Source organism: Erpetoichthys calabaricus, chromosome 8 (genome assembly GCF_900747795.2).
Source record: "Erpetoichthys calabaricus chromosome 8, fErpCal1.3, whole genome shotgun sequence".
Lineage (NCBI taxonomy): Eukaryota > Metazoa > Chordata > Cladistia > Polypteriformes > Polypteridae > Erpetoichthys > Erpetoichthys calabaricus.
The window spans coordinates 150,434,793-150,455,944 of record NC_041401.2 but is presented as its reverse complement, the minus strand read 5'-3'; the positions used below and the strand labels follow the sequence as shown (position 1 = coordinate 150,455,944).

At 39.9% G+C, this 21,152-nt stretch overlaps 1 protein-coding gene across 6 annotated transcripts in view; it reads left to right on the top strand.

Annotated features, from left to right (window-relative positions):
- cdk11b (cyclin-dependent kinase 11B) overlaps positions 1 to 21,152 on the top strand; it is a 125,664-nt gene that overhangs the window by 32,684 nt on the left and 71,828 nt on the right. For 3 of the 6 annotated variants that reach the window (XM_051930518.1, XM_051930516.1, XM_051930515.1), the window contains exons 5-8: positions 92 to 224; positions 1,380 to 1,412; positions 1,518 to 1,604; positions 15,999 to 16,132. In XM_051930518.1, coding sequence (XP_051786478.1) covers positions 92 to 224; positions 1,380 to 1,412; positions 1,518 to 1,604; positions 15,999 to 16,132 — 387 coding nt within the window. The remainder of the gene's footprint in view (positions 1 to 91; positions 225 to 1,379; positions 1,413 to 1,517; positions 1,605 to 15,998; positions 16,133 to 21,152) is intronic. The other 3 variants (XM_051930520.1, XM_051930519.1, XM_051930517.1) reach the window with 2 other exon arrangements.

Below are 21,152 nucleotides of genomic sequence, written 5' to 3'. Positions count from 1 at the left end.
TCCTATTGAGGAATTGTGATCTTAAACTATTTCAAGCTTACAGGTTTTCAGATTCAGTTTCATAATAAAAAGATATGTTCATTTTTAATAGGAAAACATATTCGCTTGAAGGAGAGAGAAAGTGAACGACGTAAAAGACAAAGAGAAGAGCAAGATAAAGCCAGGCGGGAATGGGAGAGACAGAAAAGAAGAGAGTTGGCTAGGGAACACTCAAGAAGAGAGAGGTGAGAATTTTTAAAACAAAGATTAAAACTAACTCTTTTTAAAAATTGCTTTGCCGGCTATTTAAAAACTGTGTTATTTGTGAAATTGTGAAGAATAGTTTGATATAATGGTTGGAATCATGGTTTTGTGAAAATTTATGTGAGAAACTGTATCTAGTATCTCTGTGGCTTAGACTTTCAGTGAAATATGGGTTGGCAGCTTTAAGATTTTAAGATGAACAATGTAATGACTGATATTTTAAGCAAATCCACCTTGCAAGCTAAAAGAGACCTATGTTGGTCAGTGAACACACTACAGGATAATTTGTTACAGTACATAAAATATTGAGCACTAGCTTGCGTAGCTGTAATTAGGTTAACTCTTGAAATTGGGTCTTGGGTCGGACAGGAGACTGTCTAAGGATATGTAGTAGCAATAACATTCAAACTACAATTTCATATTTTGCCTCTGTATTCAGTTTTTGTAAGCAGTCAGTCCATTGTGACAAATCGTAAATGTCTAAAGATTGTCATTTTTAACAAAATTGCTAAAGGATAATTATTAGTCACAGAGTAATGTTCAAAGTTAATGGTACTATTCAACAGAGTTATTAGTACGCAACCAGTTCAGATAGGCATATCTAACGATACAATATTATAGTATATGTTTTATGAGTAACACAAGTACACATTGTTTATGTACTAACCTTGACAAATCAATAGGATAAAAAAGTAATGAAGTAAAACAGACTTATACATTCTGTAAATGTAGTGCACAGACTCCTGTGGTTGCTTAAAAGACTACTTTCTCTCATGAAGGTTGCTTCAGGATGCTGTCTTCATATAAGGCAAACCTGTTTTATTTTTTAAGGCTCTGTTGAAAGGTACAGTAGCACAAACATTAGTATATACATGGAAGAGACTGCATGTATCTTTAATAGCAATAATTAATAAAATAAAAAAAACCTTTAACTGGACTGTTTCAGACTGAGCAAAATTGTTGTAGTTTCTGTGCTTGAAGATAGATAATGTCACTTGAGCATTGCTGAAGGTACATTGTTAAAAGACTCTAGAGTTTTACAGTGTTATTTATTTTTTGAGACAAAAAAGGTTAATATGAATGTCAGTGAAACTTCTTGCTTAAAACTAATAAAAAAATAACAAATATCATTTCAGGACCATGGGAGGCCAGAGGCTACCCCAACAGCAGTAAGTGCAGTGTCTACCCTGTGCATTACAAAATGCATTTACTTGCACATCAATTCTCAGTCTTGCATGACAGGTTGTCCTAATATTTATGTCTTTTGGATACAGGGCTGAAACAAGAGAGTGCAGGGAAAAAATCCTCTCATGTAATGCTGAGACAAGGAAGGTTATTTTAAAAATTGAATTTTTATACAGGTAAAATTCCATTACAACGAACTGGGAGGGACCTAAAAAATATTTTGTTGTAATGAAAATTTTATTGTAATGAGATTCTGTATTTGTCACTATAGTGCTTTCTTTAACTTGTGTCCAGGTGTTTGCAATCATTTCAATAGCTTCTTTCACGTTAATTTTAATCTCCTCCTGTCTACAAGTTATGCTGACGAGAGTTTTTCTCAGCAATTCCTTTGCGATAATACACTTTCAGGGTGCGAATGATGCCCAAATCGCAATGGCTGAAGCACTGCCATGCAATTGGGTGGGAGGAATTCAATTCGAACATTATCTAAATGTAGAAGCATGTTGTGTGCAGCACAGTTATCAATCAGAAGCCGAATAATCCTTTTCTTCTTTTTCTTCATATTGTGAGGTTTCTGAACTCTTTTGAGATTCACCCCCCACCCAAAGGGAACGACACACTGAAGTGTGTCCCGAAGCGCAATTGCCGCGTTTGTGGAAGATTGTTTGTCCGTTGCCGGAGCAAGGCAACAGCAGGCTCACAGTGGTGCAGTGAAGCGCCACAGAAGCAAATCATAAAAGCTTGGGATTGCGCTAGAAGTCCCTGTCTTGCACCCCAAAACATGAGGCTTAGTCTCAGTACTTTAGCAAAACCAGCTTTATTCAGCTTGAAACAGGAACAGCAGGGTTATTTATTGTAGCGTCATCCACTACTTTCCTATACACAGACACAGCAGTCAGGCAGGGTTGTGGCCAGTTAAGTGACCAAGTAATACTGTTCCCTGCATTTACAATGTTCCTTGCATCACTCATCGAGATCTTTTCTGTTTGCTTCGGTGAAGAGCCGCAACAGAGCTGTGAGCCTGGTGTTGCTCCGACAACAGATAAACTGTCTTCCACAGAAGCGGTGATCACACTTCGGGATGCTCTTTGACGTGTTGTCCAGTTGGGAGATGTCCCAAGAGAGTTTAGAATCCTCACATTTTCTTGAATGAGTGCCGCATTAATAGGAATATTTCTTGAAGGAGCATCACTGAACCACATAAAAACTGCTTTTTCGCATACATTTGCAACCCTAGATTTTTCTTCTTTTTTTGCTCAGTCTTTCAAGAAAGTTGACAGTGTCGATGGCGAAATTCCGAATTCACTGGCAACGTCTTTTTTCTTTTTGCTGCAATCGAGAGCTGCAAAAATGTAAAGTTTTCTTTTTTCTAATATGAACTGTTATTGTTTTTTGTGTCTGCTGTTTCTATAGGAGGGTGACAATGAGTTAATTTCCAATGGATGTTTTTAAAATGTTGACGAGCAATAAGCAAAAGGTATTGCTGAAAACCACCGAAAACAAAAACAGCAAAAAAAAAAAAAAAAAACAGTACGAGGATAGTTAGAAGAAAGAAAAAATTTTACAATGTTTCTGTTTGGGGATCGTTGTGCACAACTGAACTATGACTACTAAGTGCTCTGTGGATGATTCATTCAGGCACTTCAAGGTCTTTTGGGCACTTTGTTGTAATGAAATTATCTGCTGAATGTATTTCGTAGTAACAAGATTTCTATAGACTCGTGTCATCTGGGGAAACTGTTGGGACCATCAAAATACTTCGTTGTAATGAAAATTTCGTTGTAAATGTATTCATTGTAATGGAATTTTACCTGTATATCTTGAATATAGCATGTTGAAAGGCTTATTGAAATTAGAAATCTCCTTAAAAAGCTTTGGCAAATTTTTGAAATTGTTTATTTTTTCTCAATTAGCATATTTTATATATTTTTTTATCTTTCATTCATCTGATAGTCACTCCTGATGCCAAAATATATCCCCAGTACAAATTACCATCAGAGTCCTGCATGTAAGTGAGAATATGAAGTCAGCAACTTGCCCCCTGCCATGGCAACTAACTTACATGATCTTTGTAGCCATTAAAGTAAAAATTGCACTCAAAACCTCACAACCTCATTATCTACAGATTATAATGACTCGGTATTTCATTGACACTATAATTTACCGGCAAAGAGTAACAATTACTTGCTGACCTTAACACTAGAATCACTGAAGCCTAATACCGGGCCATCTTAAATTCCTTCGCACCTCTCCATTAGCTTTTCTGTTTTGCAAATGTTTCAATCAAGATTGGCAGCCAGTATGCCTGCTATTCCATTCCCCAACAACGCAGCTGAAGTTCTCTCAGCTCAAGTCTGTTTGTCTGGGTTGTGAAGTGCCTGGAGTTGTATAGGGTAAATACATGTATCATTATTTGGAATACATACACTTCATGTGTGTTTTGTTTCTACAACGATCTAGATAAATATAGGATGACAGAAAATGCGAGGCATGAAATGATGAACTCCTAACTAAAACGGAAGCATTTTTCATGTTATAGTAAAAATTAATAAAATGTTGACATGAAATGTATAATGTGTGAAGACTGAAGTTCAAATATCAAATACTTTCACAAAAGGTATAATAAAACATGTGCATTTATTCAAAAATATCACCAAAGAAAAAGAAATTATTCAATTTACCTGTTGCTGTCAATATGTAAAAACCGAAGCCCAGTTATCATGAACATGACTGAGAGAATAAAAACACTTACTTTTACAAGTAGCAAAAATTTACAACAGGTGTTACAGATTCAAATCAAATGTATGTTTTTATTATATAATAGTAATAATAACAGAAGCTTGCTACTCAAAATGGAAAATAGGGGGAAGACCCTGGATTGATCCCGCAACCTCTTGATTTAATAGCAGCTTTTCTTACCTCTATACCAGCCATGCAATTGGTATTTAGACTTCAGTTTTTACATATTGGCATCAACATGTAAATTGAATAATTTCTTTTTCTTCTGTTATATTTTTGAATAAAGATGAACTTATTTTGTTATATCTTTAGTGAAAGTGTTTATTTGATATTTGGACTTCAGTCTTCACACATTATACACTTCTGCATTTTGTCATTATAACATGAAAAACTTTCCGTGTTAGTTGCGAGGCAAGAAATGTTGAACACATATTTCCTGTCATCCTACATTTACCCAGATTGTTGTAGACATGGAACACCCATAAAATGCATGTACAGGGGGTCCTCGGGTTAGGACACAGTTCCGTTCCTACAACAGTGGTGTAACCTGAATTTTGGTGTAAGTCGAAACACACCCTTTCCTAACACATTTGTAAAATCATAATCTAGAACATAAAAATACAACTAAGCCACATAAAAAGGAAAAGGTCATAAATATACTATACTGTACACTGTACTGTAGTAACAGAAAAAATGAGTGTAAAAAAATCCTTACCTTTATTTCCTTCTCAAGTCTCAATTGTTTTAAGTTTTTATGGCAGTGAGCGTTGTAAACTTGAAACGTCATATGTCGAGACGTTGTAACCCAAGGACCCCCGTATTCCAAATGACAATATATTATTTACCCTTTACAACTCCAGGCACCTTACACTCGGATAAAGAGACTTGAGCTGGAAGAACTTCAGCTGCCTCAGTTGAGGATGGGATAGCAGGCTGCTTGTGCTGATTGACACATTTGCAAAACAAATATGCTGATGAGGAAGTGCTAAGGAATTTAAGGTGGCCCGGTGTTCATACTTTTTTCGTAGGCTTCAGGGATTCTAGTGTTAATGAATAGAATAGAATTTTATGCTCTGAACCCAACATAAACTTTAGCTCTCTAGCAGCTGCCTCTTATGAATATTTTATGTTTAAGAAGTATGACTTAAAATTAGCTGTAGAAGAACCTTTACAACCAACAATTAAAAACAGCTGCTAAATGCACCCAAATTTTACATGTATACATTTTCTGATTTGGCAGTAACTTGGAAATCTTATAATGAAAGGCTTTTTAAAACAAGAGCTCTAGTACTAGCAGTTCTACCAGGAGTGCAGTATACTATTTGAAAATGTCAAGTCTTCATTCTTAAGAGACTTGTTGAACTTTATATTAACTATAAGTTTATAAACTTCAGAAAGATATAAACGGTCTTTTAAGAAATGTGTTACCTCCTTTGATTTTATTTACTTATTTTCCTAATAACTATAGTGCTATTTTTTGAATGTATCAAATCAGTTGATTAGAAATGCATTGATTGGTATAGTTCATACAAACTGTATTGCAATGTCCTTTGTTTTGGGTAGGTAGGTTAATGCTAATTGGTGTTGTGATAGAAGGCCAGGAGCTCTGCCCCCCCTGGGATGCCTGGAGGAAGGAGGAACCGGGAGAGCTGCACTTCTTTTCCCTGGGTACCAGGCCGGTCCTTGATCCCTGGGGGACAGCACTTCCAGGACGCCAGGAAGTGCTGACAAACCAGGGATGGTTTATGCCCAGAGTGACTTCTGGGTGCAAGGGCAGCACTTCCGCCACACTGGGGAGTGCTGCCAGAAGTCGGTCATCAGGCACCTGGAGCACAACTGGGGCTGAATAAAAGGGGCCACCTCACTCCATTCAGGGGTTGCAGTCGGGAGGAAGAGGACAGAGCTCGGTGGAGAGGAGTGGAGATGGTGAAGGACCTTTTGAAGGACAGAGGAAAAAGGGTGATTGGTGCAGGGGCACCATGTGCAGTGGATTGTACTGTAAATAAACGTGTGCTTTTGTAGACATGGAGCTGTCTGTCTGTGTCCGGGGCTGGCTTCCACAATTGGCATCCCAGATGGGACTCACCACCTGGTTCAAGACGGGGACCCCATAAAAAATAATTATTGTGGTCTGCCCGGAACATCAGCGCACCAAGCACCGCCTGTGGTTGCGGGAAATGTCATCTGGGCCCGATGCGGGAATGGAGGACCTGGTGAGGCCCGGGAGCGGCGAACGCCCTGAAGTGTGCCGTCGCTGCAGAGTCCCAGGTTGGCAACGCGGCAAGGAAAGCTGCACGGAGGAGAGTGTCTCCAGCTGACATGATCCAGGAGGTAAGTCCCTGGCCCAACAGCAGTTGGCCCTAGGGGGCCGGGCTGCTTGGACCTTGTTTGTGTGTTTTAGGCAGGGGCTGCCTGGGTCCGTGTCAGTGGCTGACGCGTACTGAGTCGCGGGACTGTGCCAGCACGGCGATGGAAGAAACAACGGGGGAAGAGGAGCCGCCGCTGCTGCTCAAGAAGCCACTACAGCAGACGAGCTGCCTGGAGGCTCACCACTGCATCGGGAGCAGGAAAAAGGAGATGAGGATGAACCAGAAGTCCCTGCCCGAGACTGACAAAGGATTGGACGGGGTGTGTTGCATGCCCACCGATGATTGGTTGGAGGCAGGACCAACAAACATCCATCCTAAGCCAGGGAGGACCCGACGAAGCAGCGAAGGATGCTTGGTGATGCACAGCCGGCGCATAAGACTGAACAACCGGTAAGTCCACCGCCGGCTGATGTTTCATCTCTGTTTGCGGCTCGGCATAAGCTGGGGGAGTGCCTTCAGCCCGCTGAGTCGCTCCTCCAGGTTATACATGTCCTCCGTGAGCTGTTGGAGTTACTGGAGCGGAAGGCGATAGCGCCTGTGAAGACGCTGCGACAGTGGGCATAACAGCGCAGCGCGGCGCTGGATTCTCTGGCCGGAGTGACGCGGCAATGCTGGTAGGTGACACCTGTGTCGTAAAGGGAAAAGGGAGGACGTGCGAAGGGGGGCTGGTATCGGTCGGCTCCGGGTACCGAGTAGTCGTTCCTCCGACAGTGGACGTGGTGGTGAGGACCAGTCATGTGGCAGGTGCGGAGCAAGCAAGAGGGCAGGTAAGATGCCGGCTGTTGTGTGCTGGGGGTCTAGGTGCCCTGCTCCCAGAGCCAGCGTCGGTCTCCCACTGGTCTACAGGGACGCAGACTGTGCGGGGGTCTCCTTTTATCCCATAAGGAGACCCAGACCGTCCCTGCGTCCCAGAGTAGAAGGAGGAGAAACTGGAGAAACTGGGTCCGTTCGCCCACCTGCTGTCGAGAGCCACCCTCTGTGGGTGCAGAGGGGAGCCCTGAGCCTGGCTAGGGACCAGGCGGAGCACAAAAACCCATCCTGTTGCCATGTCTGGAGGGCACAGGGACATGGAGGGAAATGCCGGTGCTTTATGTGTAATAACTGGTCATAGGTGGAGGCGCTGTCCATGTACGCTTACGGATGACGCCATGGAGTGGCGTCGTGGACGCGCCTTCCCGCCCTTGTTGTGTTTATCTTTTTCAGGGCGGAACTGTGACCCAGGACAGGCCGGCGCCCTAACCTGTTGAAGGACAGCCCTTGCGGGACTGGCCGCTTCGCCCTACGGCAGGCATGTCAAACTCACTACCATTGGTGGGACGCTTCGACTGCCATACGCGTCAGCGGCCCGCACTGTAACAAATACTATTATACAAAGTTACTGTAGCTTTCTTTCCAATATTGAAAACCTTTAAAAAATGTAATACTTAAAGTTTAAAGAAAAGCAATTTATTTCCATACAATCTCCGTACAACAGCTTACAATTAGAGTCTTAGCCTCTTAGCTAGGTCTTTATATAGGAGTCTTACAGTCTAAGATCTATTTCTTTTGTCCCGACATTTGGCATCTCTTGTTAGTAACCAGTTTGTCAATATCAGGCTTGAAATCTTGTGCAGCTGCAACGTTTATGAATGATGAAAGGTGCTCGACAGTAAGTCTTGAGTGATGTGGGGTTTTGGTAGCTTTCATTAACCCCTTAACCGCCGTCTGCCGGATATATCCGGCATCGTTGTTTTATTGCTAACGCCATACTGCCGGAATTATCTGGCACATTTGCCTGTGGTTATATGAATGCCTGGCAAGTAGTATAACTGACGGTTTGGCGTGGGTATTATTACTACGTTGTATTTCGACAAGTCTGTGGTTGTTTTGGCCGGTCATGTGATGTGATTCGCATGTAACAGCTGTGAATATGGCGAAATGTAAACTGACTTCAAGTGAGGCTTTGCAGGCGATTTTGGACAGTTCTGATCATGATTGTAGCAGTTCTGAAGAAGATTTTAGCGACAATGATGAGCAGCAACGTGCGCTGCATGATACTGTGAATGAAGACGCATCGGATGACAGCGATGAGTTGGTGTATCCCCAGCATCTCAACTGGACTGCTGCCCGAGGTGAACTACCTTTTCTGCATCCGTTTGAGGCAACGTGTGGCTTTATTGTTGATGTAAACAATTACACTGCTGAGCAGTTTTATGAGCTGTTTGTGTCACCTGATTTGATCAGACATTTTGTTCATCAGACAAATCTGTATGCAACACAGTTTATTGAGAAAAATCCCAATTTACCTCCACATTCCCGTGTTCGTGCTTGGTTTGACACTGATGAAAACGAAATGAAAAAATTCATTGGGATTTTGATGTTGATGGGAATAATCAGAAAACCAGATATTGAGATGTACTGGTCTACAGATCCTATGTATGCAACACCTATTTTTGCAGCTGTCATGACACGTAACCGATTCTCTTTGCTGCTGAAATTCTTTCATTTGAATGACAACAGAAATGAGCCAGATAAGAAAGATCCAAACCGCGACCGCTTGTTCAAGCTACGTCCTTTGATTGATCATTTATTTGAAGCATTTCAGTTGCCCTACATGCCAGGACCGTCAGTTGCAGTTGATGAAAGTTTATTGTTGTGGAAGGGCCGCTTACAGTTTCGACAGTATCTACCATTGAAAAGGGCACGGTTTGGTATCAAGATGTTTTGCTTAGCTGAGAATTCAGGTTACATTTATAGATTTCGTGTATACACTGGCAAAGAGGATCCTATGAGTAGTATTTCAGCAGTGTTGCCAGATGAATGTAAGGACTTTGGACTTTCAGAAAAACACTGTCGTGTCTGTTCAAAGAAGGGTCTGCGTAGAGACGTCAAGACCTTCTGCTCAAAGTGTCCCAGCAATCCAGGACTTTGTGCAGTTCCCTGCTTTGGCCTGTGGCACAGCAAACTCAAATACTGGGAATGAAACTATGATTGACTGAACTACTTTTGACTTTTGAATTACTTTTGACTGTTCCGTTTTGTAGTAGACAATAAATCCAGAAGCCTGAGAAAAGGTACATTTTGTGTTTTATTATGTGTTTGCCCATTTCTAGAACTTGCACAACATTTAGTGGTCAATACTGCTTGAATAAATGTTAAAAAGGTAAAAAAAAATGTAAAAAAGTAAAAAAACAAAAATTGTTCAGATTTCGCCTGGCGTGGGGAATATTTAGGGAGTTGGCGGTTAAAGGGTTAACGAAAACAATTGCTCACAAAGGTAAGTGCTTCCGAACATAGACAGTACTCTCTATGCCAACTTATAGATCTGCACATATGAGGGTGGCAGGTAAGCATACAAGCCTGGCACGTTAACTTCGTTGTATTTTGCCTTCAGAATAGAATCTAACTGCAGTTCAATCAATTCCATTTGGATATTCTCAGGCGCATTCTCAGCATTGTAAGAGTATGGTGACGTAAACAGCACAAAGTCCTGTTCGTGTGAACTGAAATCACGAAAAGGCTCACTGAATTCATTGCTCAGTAATTCAAGTTGGAAAACAAATCCTCCAAAAATCAAATTGTCCATTTTCCTACATGGTAAAAGTCTTCAGCATTCAAATGACAAGATAATTGATGTGTCCACAGACGAATCTTACCATGGAAGCTTTTCAAAATCGTCGTACATTGTAGTTACAGGCCTGTGTTTTCCTTGTAACTTCAGATTCAAGTCATACAAATGTCCCGTCAAATCCACAGCAAATGCCAAGTCCTGCACCCACATGTCGTCATTCTATAAACTCGCATCTTTTTCTTTCATCTCTAGAAACAATGTTATTTCTTCTCGCAGCAGGAAGAACCTCTTCAGTACTTTGTGACAAGATAACCAACGTACCTCCATATAATAAGGAACGGTGTCAAATTCACTTCGTACATCCTCCAGTAATGAAGTAAACTGTCGATGATTTAGTCCACGTGCACGAATGAAGTTGACTGTTTGTGTAACTGGTTTAAGGACTTTGTCTAGTTTCAAAACCTTCGAACACAACGATTGTTGGTGGATTATGCAGTGGAAGTGAGCAAACTTGCAATCAGGTTCTTTCTCATGTATTTTTGACAACAGCCTCACACCAACACCATTAGTGTGTCCCACCATTGTAGCAGCCCCATCTGTTGCCAAACAAACAAGCTTTTCCATAGGCAGAGTGTACTGAGAAAGAACTTCTTCAACCTTGTTGAAAATGTCCTCAGTCGTAGTTGTGTCATGCAAGGGAACAAGTTCCAACAACTCCTCCTGTAATTCTAAGTTTATGTCACAAGCTCTTATAAATATAGCAAGCTGTGCAATGTCCGTTACATCCGTCGACTCATCAATGGCGACCGAAAAGCACTCTAATTCAATTGACTTATTTTGAACTGTTCCCTCAAGTTGCCAGCCTTGTCATCAATTCTGTCAGCAACTGTATTCCGTGTTAGTGATATATCTTTTAAAGCCTTTGCTTTTTCAGGACATACAATCTCTGCTGCTCTCGCAATGCACTGCTTAATGAAATCTCTCTCAGTATACGGTTTAGCATTGCTCGCAATAAGTTCAGCCAGTGCATAACTAGCTTTTACACAAGCCACGCCTTCTTTATGCACCTTGAAGAAAAGTGTCTGCTGTTGAATTAGATTACATTTCATTTCTCGCAGTTTATCTTCTCGCAATTTTTCCGTGTATTTGTCATGAGTTTCACGGTGGGTTTCATAGTGCCGTTTAATATTGTATTCTTTGGTACAACAATGACATTATTGCAGATCAGACAATGAATTTTGCCATTTCTAGTCATACAAAAATATAGCAGTTCCCATTTCTTTTGAAAGATATGATGTTCATCTTGTAGCTTTCTTTTCACCTTGGTCAAAGTCATTGTACCCTTCATACTGCAATGCAAATATTTTGCTTTAAATTAAATGACAAAGACATAGGCCTATCAATTTACGCATGTTTGGCATTGTGCAGCTCAAAATTTTACTTTACTAAGTTTACTTCAAAGTTTATATTGTAAAATAAGCCGATTATGCAAAAAGCCCCCTGACCTACACTAATTTTACAAACTCAAAATCACAAAAATCTGTTAATAAACAACTCACCAACTTCTCGCGTCCACTTCAGATCTTCAGCTGTAGTCTGCACTAACTGTTCGTTTCAATACCAGCCAAAATTACTTAAAACTAGAGCAAAAAAAATGAAAATATGCAAGCTATCACTACTCATGATGGTCAGTTCTGCCCAGTGGCCAGTCTGAGCAGCCCAGCCAGTAGTGTAGCCTGCCAGGCTGCTACAGCCTAGCACTTCAGTCGTGACATCGTGGCTCATTAACTTTGGTCAAGGCTCATGGGGAAGGGGCAGTGTCCTAGTGTATCAAGGAGCTGATGCCACAGCTGCAACTGTTCTAGCAGATGACGTTTCCGGTACCGTAATGCCATGCGGAAAACTCGTTTTTGTCTGAAGGCGGAAGTAAGAAAAGTCAATAAGTAACGCCGAAGATGCAGAATGATTCAATCACAAATGATAGTAATCATTTTGTACAAGTTTAATGCTAACTAGGATCTGTCCTGCGGGCTGCACAGGTTTCTGTTGCAGCCCGCGTGTTTGACATGCCTGCCCTACCGGCTTCGGCTGGGGTGCAGTGTGATAGACGTCCAGGAGCCCTGCCCCACCGGGATGCCTGGAGGAAGGAGGAACCGGGAGAGCGGCACTTCTTTTCCCTGGGTACCCAGCTGGTCCTTGAACCCTGGGGGACAGCACTTCCGGGATGCCAGGAAGTGCTGACAAACCAGGAATGGTTTATGCCCGGAGTGCTTCCGGGTGCAAGGGCAGGACTTCTGCCACACTGGGGAGTGCTGCCGGAAGTCGGTCATCAGGCACCTGGAGCACATCTGGGGCTGAATATAAGGGGCCGCCTCACTCCATTCAGGGGCTGCTGTCGGGAGGAAGAGGACAGAGCTCGGTGGAGAGGAGTGGAGGCGGTGAAGGACCTTTTGAAGGACAGAGGAAAAAGAGTGATTGCTGCAGGGGCACCGTGTGCAGTGGACTGTACTGTAATTAAACGTGTGCTTTTGTAGACATGAAGGTGTCTGTCTGTTTGTGTCTGGGGCTGGCTTCCACAGTGTATATTAATTTTGTTACTAATCCTCCGAAACCAAAATTTGTAATCTCTCTAAGCTCTCATCTTTTCCAGTCTATTGTGCATATACAGTGAGAAGCAAAAATACTGGGACTGAATTATTTTGATTATATAATAGTAAAATATGTATTCTACATGAAAAGCTCAATATGAGAATAAAGTATAGTATGTCAGTTTTTACTTTTGGGTATTTTTTTTAAAGACATGGAGAGATTTGCTGGTGTTTCAATAACAAAAAAATATTGTCTCTGAAATAAATTGGAATTGATGATAAACAAAAAGCAGACTTTGCTTTAGAGTTTTGATTCAACAGCGTATTTCAAATAACACAAATGAAAATGGCATTGACAAAAATGATGGGACCATTAATGTAATATTTTGTTGCATAACCTTTAGTGGAAATCACTGCAAACAAGTAATTCCTATAGCTCTCCGTGAGACTTCTGCACCTGTCAATAGGTAGCTTGGCCCACTATTCCTTAGCAAACTGCTCCAGTTGTTTCAGTTCTTTCCATAGATGTTCGATAGGATTCAAATCAGGGCTCATAGAAGACCACTTCAGAATAGTCCTATGTTTTGTTCTTAGCCATTCTTGGGTGCTTTTAGCTGTGTGTTTTGGGCCGTTATCCAGGTGGAGGAACCATGATCTACTATTAAGACAGAACTTTCTCACACTGAGCAGTACGTTTCACTCCAGAAATGTCTTGATAGCCCTGAGGTTTCTTTGTTCCCTCTGAAGACTTAAGACTAAAGCCACCATTTGCCAGATGCAGCAAAGCAGTTCCAAAAGAAACAACCCTCCCCCATGTTTTCCAGTAGATGTGGTGTTCTTGTTTTGAAAGCTTAAATTTTTCATCTGTGGACATAGAGTTGATGGTGACTTACTAAAATGCCCCAGTTTTGTCTCATCTTTCCAAGGACATTCTCCCAGAAGCATTGTGTCTTGTCAAAATGCATTTTAGCAAATTCTTATCTGCCTTTTTCATGTTTTTCTTTCAACAGAGGAGTCCTCCTGGGTATTCTTCCTTTAAGCCCACTGTCAACTTAAAAAGTGACATATGGTGCAATCAGATAGTGATGAACGTTAACCTTGGAGTTCAGCTTGTATCACTTTAGAAGTTGTACTTGGCTTTTTGTCTATAACTGTCCTTCTGCCCATTCTGGGTTTAATTTTACTGTTGTGGCTGTGTTCAAGGAGGTTGGATACCGTGCCCTTAATATTTGCTGTTTTCACAAGAACATCAAGCTGCTTGGAGATGGTCTTATAGACTTTGTCCTTAACATGCTTGTCTATAGTTTTCCTTTCTGATCTCAATAGACATCTGTATTTTGCTTTCTCTGGTACATTTTCAGTGTGGGACACCCAATGATACTAATCAGCACAGTGACTAGTTTTCTCCATCTAAATAAGCTGAATGACAAATTGCATGAATTGAGATTTGTGCTACTAATTAAAGAAAACAGATGGTTTGAAAAATCACTCTAATCCAGTTATGTATGATCTTTTCTAAGGGTATCAAAATGTGTCTAGGCTATTTGAGAATGTCTTTGTAGAATAAATAATGCTTTTATCGCTTTTCACGCTTGCTTTGCTTTGTTCTGTGACATATCAAGGGTATGATGGTATACATGGGACAATTGCTTCTCGTCTAATCACTTTTCAGGAGGCATACGGCACTTTTTCAATGAAATGTATGGGTATAAATAAATTTGTCCATGTCTGTAAATTAAGCAATATTGGGAAAAAAAAAAACATTCGTTGTGTTTATTCCTGTAATTTTAACTGAACAGTGCTGGATCAAATGAATGAATGGGTGAATGGAGCTTTATTTCATATATTGGGGAAAAATAGAGATCAAAATATTTTATTGTTGTTGATGCTGCAAGGACTCAATTAGTGCTCCTTCTGAGTTACAGGTACAGCATATGTATATAAGGTTAAAAAAAGTAACAGTATTAAAATACTAGCTGTGTTTCCTAGCTTTGCTGAGGGTTAATCGGGTATACCAGAAGTACTATGTTAGCCACTGATTACTTTTCTGGATGCATTTTTTTTTTGTTTTCCCAGGAGCTAATATTATTAGTTCACTGGAGCTGCTTGAACATACCATACCATTTTCGTAGTCTGCTTAATCTTGAGCAGGCTTACAGGAGCCTGTCCCAGCAAGCATACAGTGCAAGGCAGGAACAATCCCCAGACAGGTGCCAGCCAATGGCATGGTGAATATATACACAAGTGTACATTTTAGTGTTATCAGTCTAGATAAGCTGCATTTTTTTGGACTGTTGGAGGAAACCCATGCAGACATGGGGGGAAAATGGACTTGGAACACGAACCTTGGTCTCTTTACTGCAAGGCAGCAACGCTAACATTTTGCCTCCATGCCGTCAACTATTCCTACACACGATTGCGCATGACTAAAACATTAATGCCATAGATCAATTCTTCCTTTTCCTAATGACTTGGCTTTTGTTGATGGTCATTACAAAACACAATTTTAGAGGAAACTGTATTCTTTTGAATTGAAATAGGTAATTAGTTGAAATTTTGGATTTAAATATAATTTCACCCTGTAGAGAGACCCTGTAAAAATGGTAGTGTCAGTCAGATTTACATGTAACGCTTTGATCTGTAATCTTGTACTGTTAGTTTTGGAGGGTTCAGATCAAAAGCAATATATACTGAATTATGTTATTTGAGTTCTCTCCAAAATTGTATGTATTTTACTACCAAGCTGCCCCCTCAGTCCCCCTGTTTCTGGGTGTAAGAGCACTCCACAATCTAGACCGGTTTGAATTTGAAATTGATTTTATACTACATTGTGAGGAGTAAGAAAAAGCCAACAGATTAGGGAGTACTGTGTGTACCCAAGGAGGTCACTTGACAGCCAAGTTGTAATTTTATTTTCAGCTCACAAACTTGTCCTTTTTTTTTTTTTTTCTTCATGTGTGGGGCAGCTGTCCTTTTTCACTCACTCACAGCCCCATTTCTCCAGGTACTTAACAGTGTCAGCGCTGCATTTGCATGAACTGCATGCCTCTTTTTTTCTGAGCAATCACAAGGAAAACATTACATGTTACCCAAGAAAACCCAGCTTGTTAGGAAAATAATATGTGTGGTTTTTGATGATGACTGATTCAAGTTTGCACTTATATAATAATTTTACAATTAACATTTTTACCATTGACTCTCCCCCACCAAAGAAGCCAAGCTTGGAGATCTTTGAAATTTTATTTAAATTAGATTTTATTTTAGTTTGTCAGAGAAGATGGAAAGATGAATGGCAAATCAAAAATATAATGTTATTGTTTTAAGGGATCGCTTAGAACAACTGGAGCGACAGAGGGAGAGAGAACGGAAGATGAGAGAGCAGCAGCAAAAAGAACAGACAGAGCAACGAAGACGTGTTGCAAAGGAAAGAATTAAAGATCGAGATATGAGAAGAGAAGGTAATATTCCCATTTTGTTTAACAAGACCTGGAATTCATTTAAATTGTTTATTCATATTAACTACAGTTCCAGTTAAATATTTAACCCACTATACAGTACTTAGAAATATAATATTCATAAGAGACCTGTCACATAAATACACATCAAAAATTTTTAAATGAAAACATAAGAAATATGCACTATATTCAAAAAATGTACTGTATATAATGATACTGCATATTTTTGGGAGCTTTGCCTGTGTAAGCTAGATTCCAAAATAGATCACTCTTCCCAAAAAATAACATTTACAGTTGAATGTAAGACTTGTTGAAATTGATGCATTGTTTGCAATTATACATCCTCTCCATTTTAAACTGAATGCCACCATGGATGGCAAAATGGGAAAGAAAAAGGTAAATACTTTATGGGATCAGGGGTATGAGACATTTTTAATTGATATTTGAAAAGGAGGAGTTTAGAAGTATCTATAAAATAACTTGGAAGCCAGTTAAGAACTGGAATTGTAGTCAGGCTTGTTGCTTCTGTGTTAATGACTCTTGATACCATATAGTATACAAGCAATTTGAATACCCTGACCATATAAAATTGCAGTAGTTAGTTACATTTGAAAGAAATAAATGAACTGACATTTCAACATTCTGCAGCTTAAGAACAACATTAAGCTTTAAATAAGTTAGTAATTAAAGCCTTTTGAATTAAGTGTTTTCAGTACAGCCACACTATTCAGATTTAGTTTTTTCTTTGTGAAATCAAAGAAATAATTGTTGTTAATCTACTGCGTAATCTGAATAATATACCACATTAAAGAAATATTTTGCTTACATGCTAATATTGTTTTGGATTTTATTGATTTTTTTTAATACATTCCATACAAAAAGTTTTACAAAAATAGGTTTGAAACAAATCAACTCCCACCCCTGAGAAAGAGAGCTAGGCCAACATAGTAAAACTTTAAGCTAGTAAAAATAAGTGAATAGATAAATTAATAAATGAATAAAGATAAATGGAATAAAAGAGGGGAGAGAACCCGCTTCCTCAATTTAAATGCTTATTCTGAAATGTTATTGATTAGATCCTGCCCAGTTTTGAAAAAGTTTTGTACAGATCCTCTAAGTGCAAATTTCATTTTTTCCAGTTTCAAATAGTATATAACATCAGTTACCCCACTGACTTAGAATAGGAGAGTTAGGATTCTTCCAGTTGAGCAAAATAAGTCTACGTGCCAATAGTGTAGTAAAGGCAATTACAGTTTGTTTGTCCTTCTCCACTTTAAGCCCATCTGAAAGGCATTTAAAGATTTTGGTCCAGAATGATGTTAATTTGGTGCACGCCCACAACATGTGGCCCAGTGAGGCCAGAACTTGATTGCAGTGTTCGCAGGTTGGATCTTGCCCTGGAAACATTTTGGACAATTTTAAACTAGACGGATGCGCTCGTTATATAATTTTGAGTTGAATAATTCTATGATTTGTGCATATGGAGCTTGAGTGAATTTTGTGCATTGCTACCTTCCACTCCTTTTCTGAGATGTTGAGTGAGAGATCCTTTTCCCACTGTACTCTTGGATCTTTGAAAGGGAAGGACTGTAAAATGGTTTTATATATTACAAAAATGCTGTCTGAGTCCTCAAGAATGATCAATATTTTTTCCCGGCATAGAGGTAGGTGGGAGGTGAGGAAAATTGGGCAGGTTCTGTTTAAAAAAAGTTTTGAATTTGAAGCTAGTGAAAGAAATGTGTTGCTGGAAAGTTAAATTTGGAGTGTAATTGTTCGTATGACACAAAAAACATTGTCTATGTACAGATCTCTAAGTGATTTAATCCCGAATGTTTTCCAGACATTAAAAACTGCATACGTTTGAGAGGGTGGAAAAAGGTGGTTCTCGTGCAGAGTGCCATTTAATCATTTAAATTTCTTGGCACAACTATTACGGTTTGAACTGGGATGAAAACGTAACGGGTCTTATTAAAAAAGCTCAGCAACATATGTTTTTTCTCTTTCAACTTTAAAGTTTATCATGTCCTAATAAATGCTGATATAGTTTTATTGAGCTGATATTGAACGCATTCTCACTTTCTCCTTAACTGTGCAGTATGGCAATGCATCTTTTCACTTGAAACATAAATTGCAACACATTTAGACCAGAGAAAAAATTGTAAGCCAGAAACTGAACACCATTAAGATCCTGTATACAAGTCAGGAAATGTGCTTGAAATGTAATCAAAGAACAACACTCACCCGGTAATCATCTCTGTTATTGCCATTGAGGAAATGTTACCTGTCACTAAAGGAAAGAACTACTAGATGTATGAAAAGTTTCCTATTCCAATCACTATGGTTAAACACGGTCTCTAATTCACTTCGTGTCTTTTCTTGATTTCTAAACTTCTTCATCCAATCTATACTATGCTTATTTTGTGTTTATTTTATAAGGAATTGATTTTTTTACAAGGCATGAGTGCACTTCTACTTTATTTTACTTTATAAACCTTGATGTCAAACACTAGATACTACACATTTGTGAGGTGGATGGCTCATATGACTTCACTTGTAACATTCCATAAAATTGCCATTGTCTTGCTGTAGTTCTCTTGTAAGCTGCCGGCAGTAGAATGTAGACAACTCTGATATTATTTGGAAAGATTTCCATGTTTTTCTTCCTGCTGACTTGGATTGATCTTAATCTAATTGCCTTTAGTGTTTTTCGTTTCTTCAGAGAGTCTGACCTGCTGCTGTATATCAATAGTGCTTTAGCTATCCATTTACAAGAGTGTGCTTCTTTAGAAAAGGCTACTATTTAAAAAATTTTCCCTGCAATGTGTCTATGGTTTTCATCCTTGCCTACCAGGCTGTCTTTAAACTTGTCATAATTTCCACTGTAAATTGTCTTTGTGCATAAAGTTAACAAAAGTGAGCAAATTTTAAATTTGATTAACTATCCATATTACTAAATGAGAATGGTAAACCGGATGGACGCAGGGGCATCCGGCCATGGGCCGTGGACGCAAAAGACGTACTGCACAGGCGCCCCCACAAAACCCCCCCCCTCCAAGCAACGCAAACCGGATGGAAAGTAACGTAAAATAAGAAATGAGGCGCCGCGCCCATAGCACACAGAAAAAAGGAGTCAGACGCCAGCGCCGCACGAAGCCCATGACACACAAAGAAGAGGATTGAGACCCACGACACACAAAGCCCTCCTCCAGTAACTGAAATAAGAAATGAGGCGACGCGCCCCTAGAACACCAAAAAGAAAGGAGTCAGACGCAAGCGCCACATAGCACACAAAACAGTACGCACACAAAAAAGAGGATTCAGACCCATGATACACAAACATCCCCTCCACTAACAGAGATAAAAAAAAAGTGAGGCAACGCGCCCCTTGCACACAAAAAAAAAAAGAAGTCAGACACGAGCGCCACACGAAACGGGACAGACTACGGACATAGCACACGAAACATACACAAAAAGGAGGATTCAGACCCACGACCACACTAACATAAATAAGAAATGAGACAACCCCATTACTGAACGAACCGTCCGTACTAAACATACGTCATCTGAACACGTTCAAATTATGCAGCATAGATCGATCTCATTACACTGATGCACTATTAACCGTTTGACCACAGAAAAGGCTCCATATTAAACATACAAAAACGGGCAAGGCTCAATACAAACAATGAATGCCGTAAACTGCAACGGGCTTCTCACACAGCACAGGCAAATCGATTATAGCTCCAGAATAGCACGTCCCAAATACTGCACATACAACGACGCGCCTCTCAAATGGCACAAGCAAAAGATACACATCAAGGACATCAACGACAGACACCTGCTAAACGATTGCGCCAGTTAGCTGACAACGCGTTCAATAATGAGTCCACTATTCATGAAAATTCATTGGGATTAATGAATGTCATTTGCAATCATTGTCATTCACTTAACTTCCCTGAACAAACAACTGGCAATACAAGTAATGAATTTACACGTTATTGTCAAAAGGGTCAAATTACACTGCCTCCTTTACATTCATATCCTGCATATCTACAGAAGGATACGGCTCGAGTAACGGGACCACAAACACGAACCCACGTAAAAAAAAAAAAAAAATACACGTCGGCACCTACAACACGCTTCTGAAACCGAGGAAGAAAAAATGTCTCGACTCCAAAAACACATGTCACTCCCTATTCAAAATACCGGTCCCAATCACAGAAACATCGGTATCCACTATGAAAATGAACAGTAACAATGCATGTGACATCCGTCTTGCCACACTATTAATTATAGATGAATGTACAATGGCATCCACTCACTTACTCAACACCATTGATAAACTTCTACAAACGTTGATGAATAATAATATTCCCTTTGGAGGAAAGGTACTTTTATTAGGAGGAGATTTTAGACAGTGCTTAACTATTGCTCCACATCCAATGCGCTCAGCTATTGTTCAGTCCACCTTAAAATACGCGGACAATTGGCATTGCGTTGATGAATAATAATAATCCCTTTGGAGGAAAGGTACTTTTATTAGGAGGAGATTTTAGACAGTGCTTAGCTATTGCTCCACATGCCATGCACTCAGCTATTGTTCAGTCCACCTTAAAGTACGCCGATGACGTTATACATAAACAAGAGACCAGACTACAATACATATACAGGTGCGAGACCTGATTGGTGATAATACGAAGAAACGAACAGTCCGCATATTAACAGTGAGTGCGATCCTCCTTATTACTTATCCATATTCCTAACGATAAAGATCAAACAAGTCATGAATTCACGATCACAGGTACAGAACGAGACGGCTCGAGTAAAAAAAATAAACGTCGGCGCCTACAACGCGCTTCTAAAACTGCGGAACAAAAAATGTTACGCAGACAATTGGCATTGCTTTCAAAAGATACAGTTGGTACAAAACATGCGATGTCCAGATCCTGAATATAACAATTGGTTATTACAACTGGGAGATAGTACACTCACCAATACAGATGTACTTCACCCAGATATTATT